This window comes from Mytilus edulis, chromosome 13, assembly GCF_963676685.1.
Source record: "Mytilus edulis chromosome 13, xbMytEdul2.2, whole genome shotgun sequence".
Lineage (NCBI taxonomy): Eukaryota > Metazoa > Mollusca > Bivalvia > Mytilida > Mytilidae > Mytilus > Mytilus edulis.
Genome location: NC_092356.1, coordinates 40,108,472 through 40,126,289, shown reverse-complemented (window position 1 = coordinate 40,126,289; position 17,818 = coordinate 40,108,472). Strand labels below are relative to the sequence as shown.

The window sequence follows — 17,818 nt, the reverse complement described above, 5'->3', positions numbered from 1 at the left end:
GCGGCGGCGGCGGTGTTAGCTAACTTCTTAAAAGCTTTATATTTTAGAAGGTGGAAGACCTGGATGCTTCATACTTTGTATATAGATGCCTCATGTTACGAAGTTTCTGTCAGTCACATGTCCCATGTCCTTGACCTCATTTTCATGGTTCAGTGACCACTTGAAAAAAAAGTTCAAATTTTTTGTAATGTTGAATTCTCTCTTATTATAAGTAATAGGATAACTATATTTGATATGTGCGTACCTTGCAAGGTCCTCATGTCTGTCAGACAGTTTTCACTTGACCTTGACCTCATTTCATGGATCAGTGAACAAGGTTAAGTTTTGGTGGTCAAGTCCATATCTCAGATACTATAAGCAATAGGGCTAGTATATTCGGTGTATGGAAGGACTGTAAGGTGTACATGTCCAACTGGCAGGTGTCATCTGACCTTGACCTCATTTTCATGGTTCAGTGGTTAAAGTTAAATTTTTGTGTTTTGGTCTGTTTTTCTAATACTATATGCAATAGGTCTACTATATTTGTTGTATGGAATGTTTGTAAGGTGTACATGTCTAGCGGGCAGATGTCATGTGACCTTGACCTCATTTTCATGGTTCAGTGGTCAATGTTTAGTTTTTGAGTTTTGGTCTTTTTATCTAATACTCTATGCTATAGGTCAACTATATTTGGTGTATGGAAATATTTTATGATCTTTATGTCAGTCGTGCAGGTTTTATTTGTCCGTGACCTCATTTTCACGGTTCATTGCACAGTGTTAAGTTTTTGTGTTTTGGACTATTTTTCTTAAACTATTAGTAATTGGTCAACTATATATGTTGTATAGAAGCATTGTTAGCTGTACATGTCTGTCTGGCATGGTTCATCTGACCATGACCTCATTTTCAAGGTTCATTGGTCTTTGTTTAGTTATCTTGGTTAATGTTAAGTTTATGTGACAGTTGTTATAATGCTTAACTTTATACTTAAGACTATCAACATAATATCAATGATTAGTATAAAAGGCGAGACATTTCAGGGTGTGCACTCTTGTGTTTCTTTGTGGTTTATAGACATATCGTGATTTTTATTCGTACACGATAAAAAAATGGCGGAACGCAGAGAACTGATACTCAAAATTTAAAATCGATGGTGATCTCTTATCTAGCGGAATAAAACTGTAATATTTATAAATTTGAGCATTTTTATACAGAATGGACATAATATCAATTTTTGATTTTTTTGCGAAGTTTCCCTTTAAGGAAAAACACAGCAACTTATCTGGTAAGGTTTAATTTTTTGTCTTTCTAAGAGAAAAATGATACTCTAGATAATATACTGCTTTTATTTTAGGATTCTCCTTGAATAAATGGCTATCTGAAAACACATATGTAAGCAACACAACACTAGATGCATTTGTGGTAGCACAATTAATGAAAGAAATGAATCTGAGGCCATATCTAAAGGACCCACAATGTAACAGAGCATCATATTTTAACATCACACAAAATGGATGGAATATCAGTAATGGTATGTTAAAAGATACATTTATATTAAGAGTAAAAATACTCTGCCAGTTTTTACCCAATGAGCTTTTGTCATGACTTTGCATTCTTTTTTTTTTGACTTTCATTATTTCAAACCACTAGTTCATTGCTCTGTGGCATTCAAAGTCATTTTGCTTTATGCTCTAATAAAGTAACAGTTATTTTGTGTCAAATTAATACATAAGCTTGTGTAGAAAATATTGACATATCTTTTAGTTGCATATACAGACACAATCATTTCCAGATTGAGGAAGTACAAAGCCAGGTACTTCTGATCTGAGAGTCAAGCAACATGTGCCGTTTTAAGTTTAATTAAGTTCATAGATCTTTTTATTATTCAAAATAGATATTCACAAGGGTTCAGCAGTGATCCCAGATCCCTTATTTTAATTATTGAGCATGATGAGTACTTTAGCTAAGGGTGGAATTGAAGTTTGTACGAGTACAATTGGCAGTGAATTTCAAATAAGGTTGATTTGTGTCTTGCAAGTCCCTTCTTCATCACTGAATATACAGAGCCAGTCAAAACGTTTTAAGTAAAATATGGATATGAATTGTTGGAAATGAATTTCAAAAAAAATTTAAATATTTTGGAACAAACAGCAACTGTGCATTTTACTCATTCTTCTTATGCTTTTTCTGACTTTATAAAGATTACTTGCATTTTAGGATGTGAAGCAGCAATTATGGATTTGCCAACACTTCAGTCAGGTCTTTCTTGTCGTGTCTCAAACAGTTGTATGGGAGTTGATTGCTGCGTGGATGTACAGAAACTTGGACTCTCTCTGAATTTCTATTTGAACTTGGATATATGCAATAACAAATTCACAGTTGGAGTTGAAAACCTGAACACAACAATATCAATATTGAAAATTGAATTTGGAACAATTCAGATTTTTTCTTTTTTGGGACTCCTTAAAATAAGGTAAGTGATTTCAGTTAAAGATTATTTAAAAGATGCATATAAGTATGCTTGTATTGTCAGTTATAAGAATAAGGAGATGTGGTATGATTGCTGTGAGACAACTATGCACAAAAGTTCGAAAAAGGCGGAAATAGTGCAATTATAGCCAAGCATACATACAGTTTTCAGCAATGAGAAAATCCATACCATATAGTCGGCTTTAAAAGGCCTATACAGAAAAAATATGAAACAATTCAATTGAGAAAAATGACAGCCCAATTTATAACCAATCAATTTCTGAAAAACAAATATTACAGACATGAACAAATGACAACCACAGAACTACAGGTTCATAGAATATAGGTATAGATTTCTTTTTATGTCAAATGGATATATAGGGGCTTGGGGCAATGCAATAAAGATCTAAAACTTTTAAAGTTCATGTGGCCCAAAGGGTCAACTTACAGTCTTGAACACTAGACAATTGTCAGCACAAACATTTAAGTCTATATTTCAGTCTGAAGAGTGTGAATAATTTTCATAAAGATTCTTAAAGATCTGCAAGCAACACTAAATTTTCTAGAGTACAAAACATGTACTATTTATGAATCATATACAATAATTGTATATTACTATAGCTAGTAATTTTATGAACAACAAGAATTTGTTTTGTTATTGAATTGACCATATTTAAATGATTTTGTGGCATTACTTATTTCTCAAGTGTATTGTAATATTAAAACTTTATTTCTTGTTATTTTAGTTACCAGATTTATGATTTCCCAAGTGAAAGAGTATTTGTTGTTAATGTCAACATGAGTTTATGTTTAGAGTCATCTGGATGTATCTTTCAACAAACGGTACTCAGGGATACAAAACTACCAAAACCACTTTGTGACTATAACGAGGGCTTTCCTATCAAAGGTGATTTATAATAGAAAAACAAAGGATATGGGGTATTAACCCATGACACAAAATCAGTACATGCACAGCCAAAAAGATACACAAAATACAAACAAACAGTGCTTTTATTGCTGTTGTCCATCTCAAAGTATAGTCAGGCTTTAAACATGGAGCGAAACACTTTCACCTCACTACAAGTTTGAGACAGCCCCTAGGATTGGCATATGAGGAATTCTTTGGAAAAATAATTTAAGTAGACTTTGAAATATGTAACTCCACCAAATTGGGCCGCGGATAGAGAAAAAAAGAAGATATTGAAAGGAAGTACATATGTCAAACAAAGTAGTTCCTACGCATATGTGCACATGTTAATATCAAACTATGTATAATATAAGTAGTTAAGGTCAAGGACTAATAATTCTTGTAGAACACAAATTGACTGATGATTTTTAAATTATAGAAAAATGTGGGAATGGGTTCTAAAATTGAAGGCATATATTGCCTGTTACTCAGATATTTATGAAGTACATGGTTTGGTGTTTCCAAATTTCTGACAACCATTACAGTTTAAACATGTTTATAAGTTTTACAAAATCTTCTATCATTTCATAGATGATTTCAATAATCAGAAAAATCTGAAATGGGGGAAAACATTTTTCAGGAGTAGGTTTATTAAAATAATACATTTAAGTTCCTTAAATGGCTTTTTCATTTTTAAAAAGATATTTTTCATATATGACAAGGATATTCCCTTCAAGAATAACTTGGTTAAGTTTGACTATTAGAAACTGACATGGAAAATTTTTCTGAACGGGACTTATAAAAAAATCCATTTTGATTTTTGGTGTTTTAAAATAGCACATGCATTTTTATCTTCCTTTTTCAAAAGTGGCATAAATTACAATTATAAGAAATGCAGGGATTTGTATTTGTATCAAGATTCCACTCACAACTGTGGAAAAATTATTTTTTGTGTAGAGACAAGCAAGGTATATGTGAGCTTGGTAACTGTGTAAGTACAAATTCCAAGTGGAAGAAATATTCTGTATTTGGTCCTAAAAGAATAAAAGGTATGGAATGTTTGTTCCAACAGGCACAGATATAATGGCATTTATAACAATATTTGTTCAGTGGAAATTCTGTTAGGCTACAAACATATGTTTCCAACTGAAGGTTACTGAAGTTCATTTGTATTTGATGCACACACTATTTTATTTAAAATTTCCATATTGTATAATGTAAATAATAAATAATAATTTGTGTCGTGTCCCTTTGGTTTCAGATTTTTCTTTAACACAATGGTTAGAAAAGCAAGATGTAGTTATTTCAAAAACATTACCAAAGTCCACAGTTGACCTGTTATTCCATCACTTAGGAATATCAGGATATCTGAAGGATCCAGGATGTATTCACTCAACATACAATACTGACAGTCTGGGATGGAATACTTTAGGTAAGATTTTAAATAGAGATTAGACAGGCACAAAAGAAACTTCTTGATAGTGAAAATATCATCATTTATAGGTGTTGAAAGACAGTTAATGTAGATTAATCTTTTTTCATGCAGCAAATATGAGTTGATTGATTTAATATTTCAGGTTTATTGGAAATTTGTATTTTGCAGAACAATTAATTTCATGGTAAACCCTTTTTGGAAAATGACGCTATCAAGGTCATGTTTCCTTTACCATTGACCAGAACTTACAGAAGTTGATTATATTTCTTCCGACCTGCCTTTCGCACTTGGTTTCGTATTTACTGTTTTTCATACTAACTGGAATCTTCTTGTATTACCCTACACTCGAACAAAATGTAGTGGTCAGCCGGAAAACAGTTAACTTACCTTATTTATATACAGAAAAAAAAACATCTTGACCTGTCCATATGTTTATTGTTATCAAGTGGTATTTTGAGCTATCCCTTTGTTATATTTTTCATATTTATTCAAGCTTTCGCTTTTATGTACATGTCTTACAATAGTAAACAAATCGGTATTTATCAATAGATCCGTTTTGTTTTGGTTCTGAAATTTTCACATTGCAATGATCAGCAATTGCTAGACAAAAAATAATGTCAACTTTTTTGCCATTTGAACTTAAAAATCATTCAAATAATTGGAATCATCTTGATATCCATTAGATAGATAATGGTCTTTATCAAGATTTATAAATTTTCTAAGAATCGAAAATAAGTAATACAGTTATACCCACGGGGTGTGGTTTTGGACTTTTCACACTCCTATGATCAGCAATCGCTAGACAAAATAGTTCTCCTAAATAATGTCAACCTTTCTTGCCATTTCATTTTTACAATCATAAAAAAAGTTATAATCGGAATCATCTTGATATCCATCGGATAGATAAAGGTCTTTATCAAGATATACAAAGTTTTCAAAGAATCAGAAATTAGTAATACCCACGGGTTGCGGATGAACCTTTGTTTACAAAGTTACAGCAGCAGAGTCTGTATCTGTATCTGTATGAATACGTTGTTGTTACCAAGACTGGCTATAATACAACGGTTTGAGAGAGCACCACCAATTTATTGACTGGGCTTGAGAGCAGATTTGAAGCTCTCTGCGCTTGATGCAATAATATTTGATACAAAATATATAAATAATTGTAATAATGTATAAATGATCTTCCTATTTTAAATTACTTTTAAAAAAGTGACATTCAATACATCGTTGTTAAATCATCAAGCAGTTAGAATACAGAAGTGAATTGTTTGAACATTCTATAACTAATTTTTTTTTTTTTTAAAACTAATTGATAACTTTTATACTTATAGATTATCGTTGATCATCTCAACGAGATTGATTTTCTCGCTTGAGCTGGTACAGCGAAAGTGAGAAAAGCAATCGAGTTGAGATGACCAATGATAATCTGTTTATCGCTATTTTACCTATGACGACGTTGTCAATTTCATGTCAATTTCGTGGCCTCCTTAGTTTCTAGCGATAATTTTTCCATCTCAAGCGAGAAGCATATGAAAATTATCACAAAAAAAGATCAAAAGAAAAATGCACAAAATAGCGATAATTGACTATACCGGGTGCCTTTTAACTAGGTGCTCATTTGACTAGAATTTTTTACACTTACAGTTATTCTTCACTTGCTTTTCCACAATATTTGTTGCTTGGAATTCTTTGAATTTGTTGGCAGTTATGGTTCTCTTTGGACGTGCTTTTTTGAGGAATTCTTTTGGTTCAATAGCGGGAATCAGCCCCTCAACCTCTTAGTACATAAATATTAACTTCTGGCTGGTTCATCTTGTCTATAGATCTTCTAGTTCCAGTTGGGCAAGCATTTTGGAGACACATCTGTCCTCTCTTGACTTGTGATAAATCTTGCCGCTTGACGTTGTATCCTTTCAAGCTTATTTATGTTTGTTATCGTGTAGGGGTCACATACTATGGCATTATATTAAATAAAATTCATTCTTATAGGTCTAGATCATTGACCCAAACTGACACAAATTTCAATATCTTGAATGCCATCCAAGTTGAATATATGGTGACCCACGTTAACAGCATTATCACTATTGAAATTGTGTTTAATACCATGATGGTTCAATGTCATTGATTCAAATGGAGACAGACATTTCACCTGAAATATGGTGTGGGAGTGCAAAATCAAATACTACCTCATATGACTATGATATATGGTTAAAGAATGAATATCAATTATATCGGTCAAGGGCAGAGTTATTATAAAATAACAATATGGCAGAGAAGTGGTTTCAATTTCATATAAAGCCACCTGACTGACATGAAATAAAAAATGAAAAGAATATCCCTATTTGTCTAATCTTCAATGTGAAAATAAACTAGTAAAACAATATTATACTGTTGTCTAAATCTACAGAAATATAATTTGCTTCAAGTAACAGAAATAACTAGGTCACTAGTAACTTATTTAATGATTATGTGGGGTATAAGAGCTTGCTTACTATAGGCTCTCCATAATCATTTTGTTTATAAGCAATTCTACAAAGAAAAGGATAGTCTGTAAATGTTTTCTTGATTTAGAAAAATGTAATTGCAAGAAAAAAAATCACATTACTTAGAATATTGTAGATCATTCAGGTAGTCTTGACTTATTTATTAGTACAAAAGAACAGTCAGTTGTCATTGCACACTGTAGATCATTCAAATAGTCTTGACCTATTTATTAGTACAAAAGAACAGTCAGTTGTCATTGCACACTGTAGATCATTCAAATAGTCTTGACCTATTTATTAGTACAAAAAAACAGTCAGTTGTCATTGCACACTGTAGATCATTCAAATAGTCTTGACCTATTTATTAGTACAAAAGAACAGTCAGTTGTCATTGCACACTGTAGATCATTCAAATAGTCTTGACCTATTTATTAGTACAAAAGAACAGTCAGTTGTCATTGCACACTGTAGATCATTCAAATAGTCTTGACCTATTTATTAGTACAAAAGAACAGTCAGTTGTCATTGCACACTGTAGATCATTCAAATAGTCTTGACCTATTTATTAGTACAAAAGAACAGTCAGTTGTCATTGCACACTGTAGATCATTCAAATAGTCTTGACCTATTTATTTGTACAAAAAAAACAGCCAGTTGTCATCTTCACTTCACTCACACACATACGAATATCAATTATATGCTTACAAGACATGTTGTAATGTTAAACTTATTATGTGAAAATCCAGACGAATTAAAAATATCGCAATAAAAGAGACAGTGGCGTCATTTTTCCTCCGAGCTTTCAGCTCTTTGATTTGTGTCCGGCCTGACTGTTTTGTTGGCACAAATTCAACATATAGTTTTATATGACCTGAAGCGTAATGTGTGATAGAAACTATATACATCTATTACTGTATATACATATTAGGAAGGAGCTTTGGTATCAATGCCAATGAGATATGTGACTATCATATTAACATTTTAGTCTTCACTGATTCTTATATAGGACATCTTATAATGAGAAGTTCATAACAGATGCATTACTGTTGATGTATAGTTTTTTCTGTACAGTTTTTGTAGGTTGCCATTGCAAAGATTGAAATTTCTTTAATCAGGCACACAGTTCAGCCTTTGAAGTATGTGCCATTCTCTAAGAAGACATAGTATTTTTGTAATAGTAATGAAACAGAATAAATTATTGTGATGTATAGTTTATATCAGTATAAAAGTTTTCTGAATGTTTTGATTTTATCATTGTAGCTTGTTCAGATAGTATATCCATTCCCCACCTACCGAACTATGTAAGTTGTCGTTTACCAAATCACTGTACAGGACTTCAGTGTTGTATGGAGGTACCACTTCTACAAAGAACATTGGAAACACATGTTTTGTTAGATGCCTGTGCCTACAAACTCAGTATTGGAATTGAGAAACTTGTCATCAATGAATCTTTGTTTGACTACACTTTCAATACATGGAAAACTGTATCTCTTGGAAATATGGTTAGACTTGAGTAAGTAAATTCTTTATATATTACAGTGACTTGACTGTTAGTGTTGCTCTCCACCAATTGCAACTCATTCAAAATTTTGACCAAATTGCAATTTGTTTTATAAAATCAAATTGTTCAACTGGTCAGAATATTGAACAAATTGTTCAGTCAAAATGTGAAAGTGCAAGGTGATAAAATAAAATATACTTACAATCCTATAAGACTTTAACTCCACTTTATTGATGGTATTACTAAATCAGTCTATCAATCTGTATAGTTATATTATAGCCATTACCATACTAAAGGTGAACTGTTTTATTTTTAATTGCTATACAAATGTCCAAACTAAGCTTTTATATAGTTTTTCTTTCGAAAAAGTATTCTATATTCATAAGAATCACACATTATGTGAATAAAAACATTTCATATTCAGTAAAATATTTGTGAAATTGCAATATGTTTGTAGGAAGGGGAGATAATCTTTTTTGGTTTCAAAAAATCTTTATTCAAAAGAATAGTATTTTAGGTTATCTCCACAAGGAAACTTATCAATACCATATTGTTATTTCACACATATTTTACTGAACATATGATGTATTATTTTAAATGATATATGATTCTTATAAATATAAAATCCTTTTTATTTTTAATTGCTATAAAAATGTCCAAACTAAGCTTTTATATAGTTTTTCTTTTGAAAAGGATTTTATATTTATAAGAATCATATATCATTTAAAATTATACATCATATATTCAGTAAAATATGTGTGAAATAACAATATGCTATTGATAAGTTTCCTTGTGGAGATAACCAAAAATACTATTCTTTTGAATAAAGATTTTTTGAAACCAAAAAAGATTATCTCCCCTTCCTACAAACATATTGCAATTTCACAAATATTTTACTGAATATGAAATGTTTTTATTCACATAATGTGTGATTCTTATGAATATAGAATACTTTTCGAAAGAAAAACTATATGAAAGCTTAGTTTGGACATTTTTATAGCAATTAAAAATAAAACAGTTCACCTTTAGTATGGTAATGGCTATAATATAACTATACAGATTGATAGACTGATTTAAAAATACCATCAATAAAGTGGAGTTAAAGTCTTATAGGATTGTAAGTATGTTTTATTTTATCACCTTGCACTTTCAGTCTTGACTGTGGTTTTCTACAGCAGTTGGTTCAAATTTCTGACCAGTTGAACAATTTGGTTTAATAAAACAAATTGCAATTTGGTCAAAATTTTGAATGAATTGCAATTGGTGGATAGCAACACTTACAGTCAAGTCACTGTAAACATGAAAAAAATCCATGTACAACGTCATTTTAATGCATGAAAACTATATATCTTGAAAACATGTTTGGATCATTTTTTGAAAGTAAGTGTAAATTTAAAAGTATGGAATTTAATTTTACATGTTAAGGTGGTACCTAACTCTACAGGGAGATAACTCTGTAAAATCAGCTAAACGTTTTAATTATGTTGTGCTTTTAAGGGAATCTGAAGCGTCTCAATGATCAAAATTAGTGTTTGTCAAAGTGCTTTATAACCAGTGTAATTTTTCTGATCAGTTGGTTGGTTCAAATTTTTTGAAATTTTTATATATTTTTGTCAAAGGGTCAAAGTTAATACTTTGTCAAAATTTTATGAAAATTAAACAAGCCAAATTAGTTTTAGTGAAAGTGTTAGGTACCACCTTAATCTAGCACTCAAACTTGTAAATTTTTTTCAGATTATTCATTAATAAAGAATTATACGACTTTAAAATCTTTTTGATAAATCTGTTTATTGCAAATACTTAACCCTTTCACCTATTGCTGCCCAGACAGAAGCTACTCTGAGACGATGGCTTCCCTGGCTACTTTTACTCAAGTGGGAGACCTTCATAATAAATGTCAATAAAAACTTGTTTATAGTTATTTGTGTATTTATTTCATTCACTAACACCATGTTCACAGTTTTGTTCATGTTTTGATAATTTTTTCTTCATAAAATATTCAAATTTTCAAATTTTCGGCATTATCTAGGTGAAATTCTCAAAATTCTGCTCTAAGACCCCAAATCGTAATTTTTTAACCCAAAACGGCAAAATTTTGAAAAATTTTATGAGGCTGTACAAATTCCTCACACTGAACGATGTCCATTCCAAGTGTTTTGTATATAAAACGACATTTTATGTCAAAAAAGTATACTAGTTCGGCTTCAATTCTTCCATATTCTTTCAAAAAAAATGTTCCCTAATTTCAAATTCTCGTAAATTCCGTAAATTTCGTCTGATTTTGACACGGTTTTCAACAAACGGAAGCGCCATGTTTACACTTTCATCCGGGAAGAAAGAAAGATAACTCATGTTTGCACTGTTTTGAGCGGGAAATATAAAAGAGGTATTCCGATCCCGGTAAAACAGGACTCATCGTCAGCTGTCTGAAGCGTAAATCCCGGTAAACCGGGACTCATCGGCGAAAGGGTTAAAAAGAAGAAAAAAATCATTTCAAATAGAATTATCTTTAAAATGCATATACATTTTGTACATAACTAGAATACTCGATACTTGGTTTTAATTCTAAATAAATTTTATAATAGGTTTAGGATAGAAGAAATTAGAGTTGAAAAGATCTACCTGTTTGATGCCAAGATGAGCGTTTGTTTTGAGACCCACAGTGACTGCAGATACAAGTTTGACATTTTGAATGGTGTAAGGCTACCAGAACAACCTTGTTCCTGGTCTGATGACTTTGTGATTCCAGGTCAGTCAACTTTTACGCCTGAAGACAGATTGAAAGAATTATTCTAATTTTGTTTCATTTAAAAAATGGTAAAAGAAGATAATTGAAGGATATAGCAGAAATACATTTAATATAAGAATAAGGATATGTGGTATGATTGCCAATGAGACAACTATCACCCGTTTAACTGATCTTTAAAAGTATGTGATTAAAGGTAGGATAAAAATATGAAAAAATGTTAGCTACTTAGCAGGCTGCATGGCTCTGAAAGTGTTTTTTCATCACCTTGGTATCCTCGTAATATTTTGCAAGTGTTTGCATTATTTTATTAGTTGAAGATTTGTCCAAAAATCACATATTTGTTAAAAATATGGAAAAATTATACAAGAAAACCAACAAAAATTGGATAAGAATTGAAAAAAAATGTATTTCAGGTTTTAACATTGATAACTGGATGAGTGACAACGGGCTTAGTAGTTCCTTGAAGCAGTTACCTCCAATCCTGATATCACAGTTATTGGAAGATCTGGACCTCGCTGATTATCTTTTAAACCCAACATGTGACCAGTCTGCTGATATATACAAAACTGACCACAACCATGGATGGAATTCAGGTAATATTAGGCAGGAATTGCCTGTGAATGGGGACGAAGTCTAGGATCTTTTTTTTAAATCAACAATGTTAATTAAAAAGAGAAATGGAAATACCTTAACGTTTCCGATTTTGGTTCTGTTGTGAGGGATTTTAGTTGTGACGTTATTTAAGTTATGACGTCATATTCAATGTAAACAAAGAAACGCTGTCATCAGGTAACGTTTTTTTTTAATAACAAACTTTTTTTTTTAAATGAATTAGTATAAGTTCCTTTCTTAGACTGATGAATATACATTTTATTCAAAGTCTCATGTAAACAAGACCGGAAACGGAAGTAGATTTTTGCGCTGATACGGAAATTCAAAAACGCGACAAAAAAAAAATTGAACGATTTTGAGTACATTAGTACAGTGAAAAATTCGGGAATTTTTTTTTTATTGAATTTTCTACTGTAATAGGGGACTTTGTCCCCATATTAAAAAGTTGGAAAATAACATTAATATCCTGTACAGAAATTTCTAACAAAAGCACATAAGTTTCACATGTGAAGCACATGAGATGCAAGTAAGAATTGTATGCAAATCAGGTTGCTCATATGTGCAGTTTGGTAGTTCATATGTGCCCACAAAAATCTAACATAATGCTCACATGTGCAATTCAAACCTCAGGTGAGCTTTTATCATCCATGTTAGTTTTATGTTAGTTTTGTACTTTGAAAAGTTTTTCCATTCTTCTAACCATTCAAAACTAACCTACATCATTGCTCATATGAGCTTTTTCAAAATGACATGCCCAGTCATGTACTTCCTGTAAATTCAAATTCATGAAAAGCATGCAATAAATGAAGGTAGATGGATATGGAAAATGTTAAGTCCTATATTGTGCTATTTGAAGAAAGGCATTGTTGAAATCTGATAAAACCAGTGTGGCTGTGGTTAATTATTTGTAAGTTATCATTTCTATTTCATTATTTTCATTTTTGTGTCAGATTTTGAAATATATTACAATATTAAGTCCTTTATGGGAATATATATACAGGTTGCTTCAAAATAAGTACTACATGTATAAAGATTTTTCCTTTTAAACTTTTTGAAATACAGTACTTATTAATCAAAGACATTCATTGTGTACTAAACTTGCAAGTCCCTCTGTTAGTTTTATAATGTAATGTTATGTTTTTAGTCATGATCATGATTATTGTTTAATAAAAAAAAAAAAAAAATGATATGAAAATCATAATTAACTGACAATAATTAAAGAATAACTCTTTTAACATGATGTATCAGTTATTTTATTTTCAACTGAATTATTTAAGATTTTCATTTAAATATAAAAAATTCCTTTTTTAAAGCAGCCATTTTGTTTTGGTCAACTATAATATTCACGTGTGCAACATGTTAGCAACTGCTCATATGAGCAATCTAATAAAATGCACATGTGAAACAAAAGCTCATATGGGCAGTTGCACGTGAGGTTTTTAACATGCAAATTAGGTTAGTTTCATATGTGCAATTTTTTTGCTCACAATAAAATGCTCACCTAATTTGCATGTTAAAAAACTCGTGTGCAATCATGTTAGTTTCTAACGTGAGCATCTTATGTTCAACTTATGTGCAACATGTTAGCACTTTTTGGTAAGGGATAAGAATATCTATACTATAGAGTTCATAATACAGAAGAAATCTCAGATTCAAAAAAACAAACATATACTAAAAGATCAAAATTACCAATGCTTGAAGATCAAGATGGGTTCATCTTCACCTATGTTCCAATTGGTTATGTCATTTTGTGGAATTGCATTCTTTAATTGTTTTGTGATAAATATGTTGATGTTTATTCACCTAATTACTTCTGTTAGATCCTGTTTACTGATTAATTTTCTTTTTTTCAGAATGTGCAGTAAATGTAACACTTCCTGACCTTTCAGATTTAATTACATGCCACTTAGACAAAACCTGTACAGGATTTAGTTGTTGTGCTGACATTGAGTTCATAGATAGAAATGTGAACTTTTTTCTCACGATAGACCCTTGTAATTATAAACTAAACATTGGTATTGAAAAATATCAATATGAAGTTTTCCTAATGGATTTTGAGTATGGGATTGAGAAACAGTTTCATATTGGAAAAGTAATTGAAATTAGGTATGTAAGCTATTTGTTTGATAATATGAAATCAAAAATGTATAATTTTTGTTTTTAATGCAAAATGTAAATAAAATTTGCAAGGATAACGAATTGTTAATCTGCTGTTGTCTATTTTTATGTCCCATTTATGGGCATTATATTTTCTGGTCTGTGCGTCCGTCCTTCCTTCTGTCTGTCACGCTTCAGGTTAAAGTATTTGGACGAGGTAGTTTTTGTAGAAGTTGAAGTCCAATCAACTTGAAACTTAGTACACATGTTCCCTATAATCTGATTTTTCTAATTTTAATGCCAAATTAGACATTTTCCCCCATTTTCACGGTCCACTGAATATAGAAAATGATAGTGTGGATGGGGTATCCATGTACTGGGGACACATTCTTGTTTTAATATAATTCAGGATAGAACATTCAACACAGTGACATTCCATAAGTTTCTGCATCAACAAAATTCATAGCTTAATCATAGCATTGTTTCAAAGATCCTGCTCTTTTTCAAAATTTTAATTAGCTACTAAAGTTGAAAATGCAATGATTTTTGTAGGTACAAAATTACAGACTTCCATGGTTTATCAGTATACTACATAGATTTGGATTTCAAAGTTTGCTTTAATGATGGAGGTCCATGTGCTTTTGAGGCTACGATATTTTCTAACACTGAATTACCTAAGGTTCAATGCAGCATGACCAAAGGGTTTTTAGATACAAGTAAGTAGGATTCAACAATATTAAAATATGGAGATGTAATATGAATGCCAATGAAACAACTATCCTTCAGAGTAAACATGAAGTGGTAGTAAGCAATCATATGCCATCATACAGCTTCCAACAATGAGAAAACCCCATACTGTTTTGGTTGCTCTTGTGTAAATCTATATAGACAATGCAATTTCTCATAGGCTCTCCATTTACATCTAAAACTGTCCTCCTTTACTATGAAGTTTTGTAAAAAATTATGTCTAAAATGGAAAATTGATATGCATTACTTTTTTGTTCAAAGATTAAAACATAGGGCAGTGCGGCATATTTCCAACATTTATATGCCCTGAAATTCTTGGAGTTTAAACATACTAAAATTCTGTGCTATCCCTCCTTCACTTTGAGTCTTCTCAGAAGTCAATTTCACTGCCACCATGTGTAATATCCTGGTAAGATTCTACTTTATGTCTCTGAGTTGTATAATAGAGATCTTATGATGAATCAGTATGTAAACAAAGCAAAATATGTCTTTGCTATTTAGATAAATAAAAAAATTTCGTGCAATGACTACAAATGTTTAGAATTTTTATTTTAGACATTTCAAAATATATTCAAATTTTGCTTTTATCTGCATTTTACATTATAAATTCTATTTTTCAGACTGGTCCCTATCAAAATGGTACACCAATATGAATATAGACACATCTAAAAAACTATCTTCTAATGCAATATTGATGTTATTGGATACCCTTGAAGTAGCACCTTTTCTTAAAAAGAAGGAATGCAGTAGACAAGATCCAACCTCTATATTTGCTGCCCAGTACCAGGGTTGGAGTACAGGTAATGCTTATGGTTTTTAAAACCCGGATTAAATTATGCAATTTAAAATGTAAATAAACTCTTTACATGCAGCACTAAAAGTGGGGCATCATGTGTAAAAAAACAAAAAATATATATGATTATTTGATCTTTTCTACTGAAAACCTGAAGAAATGGTTCCCAAAATGTTGTAAAATACTTGTACCAATATACAAACCTGTGCTCTATCTAATATTCAATCACAATCCAAATTAGAGCTGTATTAAGCTTAAATGTTGTGTCCATACTTGCTCAACTGTAAATGGTTTGACCTCTGTAGGAAAATTTGGTTTGTTGTCTCTCTTGACAGCCTCTTATTATCAAATTATAACAGGTTCTTATTTGGTTTGTGTAAGTAATAGAAAACTGAATATAGCTAAAATATTTCAGTGACCTTTATTATCTCCCTTTAAACAGCTGTCCTTGAACTTGAAAAGTCATGAAAATGATTAGTTTTCACACCCTTTTTCATCATGCTGGATGATATTGACTTGATATTTGTTATATAGTTAACATCATGACAAGTTATAGATCAAGTCTAGCATTTTGTTCCAGTATAATTAAATTTTTAAAACTGGTAGGGGACTATGTATTCCCATGCAATACCTGAGTAAAGGCTTAAAAAATTTAAATGTAGATTTTTAAATCGATTCCATAATTGAACAGAAATCTGTTAATTATCCAATTCAAACTTAATGAAATGAGGCTAACAAAGGAAACAATTGAAAATAATTTGATGAGTCCATTTCAGGGACAGTTTTAGGAAGTGTTTATTCTGGAAAAAGAATCCATGACAAATGAATAGGTTGAATAGGTTGATGTCTATACTGTGGTTTAATTTCCCTTTCATTTCTCCATCTCACTTTAACCTTAGAATGATAGCATAGCTTTTAATTATTTTTTGACCTACAGATTGCAGCTCGAGCACCACTGTATTGCCTCATCTAAATACATCTGTAATAACATGCTACTTAGATGACAGTTGTAACAACGTCCAGTGCTGTCTTGATGTGGATTTAATTGACAGATCTCTACATTTCTTTGTGAACTTTGACCCCTGCAAATATGTCATAAAAGTTGGAATTGAGAGATTAGAAATGGATGTTTTTTTAACTGATTATCAGTGGGGTAAATGGAAAGAAATGGATCTGTTTGGCATACTCAGGATAAAGTAAGATTATTACATTTCTGGCAAATAAAATGATTTATGATATTATCTCCATCAGGGCAAATGCAGCATTTTTCATGATTAAACTTTTATCAGGGACTTCGGATTAAAAATATAAAGATAGGATTGCTTAAAAAGACATATAAAATTCCCATAATGGACCCTGTTATAAGAGATCCCTTTTTTACTTGTCTCCCTTGGGAGGGACATAAATTGTTATTGACAATGATGTGCTAGTGGAAAGAGAAAATTCATCGTGTGTAACCTTTAAGTTTTTCTTTTAATTACATTTAATTGTTATTAAGCTAAATGCTTTTGATACCAGAGGGTTATTTTTCATTTAAAATTTGTTAAAGGCTGATATATCACTTACATGGTATCATGCTTTGCATGGGTCTATGATTGACAAGGGGAAGTAATTTGTTAAAGAAGTGTAATCACAGAATCAAATGTTTAATTGACAAATGTCCATTTGTCTAAACAAAAACAATCGGTTTTTGAGGAGTATCATCATGATACCTGAATTTGTCTATAAACAATCAAATGGAAAGTAATACCATGTTCACACTTTGCCTTTTTAGATTGGGGTCAACCCAAATGAGTTAATCCGGGTTAAATTTAGGTAGTGTGAACGCCTAAACCCCGTGCGAACCTGGATTAAAATTAGCCCTCATTTGAGATCGAGTTAATGTGAGGCGAACACGGGTTAACTACTTCACTTCTATATGTGAATGCAAAGTGAAGTTGATGTGAGGTTATTGCTATAGTGACATATGACGTTTGCTTTTAATAAGATAGGTCTTCAATGTAACGCAATTATTATATCGAATGACGTCATATTTTAACAGAA

General features: G+C 31.2%; 1 protein-coding gene across 1 annotated transcript in view; it reads left to right on the top strand.

Annotated features, from left to right (window-relative positions):
* LOC139500302 (uncharacterized) overlaps positions 1–17,818 on the top strand; it is a 120,368-nt gene that overhangs the window by 52,886 nt on the left and 49,664 nt on the right. The window contains exons 41-51 of the mRNA XM_071289046.1: positions 1,334–1,510; positions 2,197–2,452; positions 3,195–3,355; positions 4,617–4,787; positions 8,537–8,789; positions 11,363–11,526; positions 11,940–12,119; positions 13,992–14,244; positions 14,788–14,951; positions 15,603–15,782; positions 16,713–16,971. Coding sequence (XP_071145147.1) covers positions 1,334–1,510; positions 2,197–2,452; positions 3,195–3,355; positions 4,617–4,787; positions 8,537–8,789; positions 11,363–11,526; positions 11,940–12,119; positions 13,992–14,244; positions 14,788–14,951; positions 15,603–15,782; positions 16,713–16,971 — 2,218 coding nt within the window. The remainder of the gene's footprint in view (positions 1–1,333; positions 1,511–2,196; positions 2,453–3,194; positions 3,356–4,616; positions 4,788–8,536; positions 8,790–11,362; positions 11,527–11,939; positions 12,120–13,991; positions 14,245–14,787; positions 14,952–15,602; positions 15,783–16,712; positions 16,972–17,818) is intronic.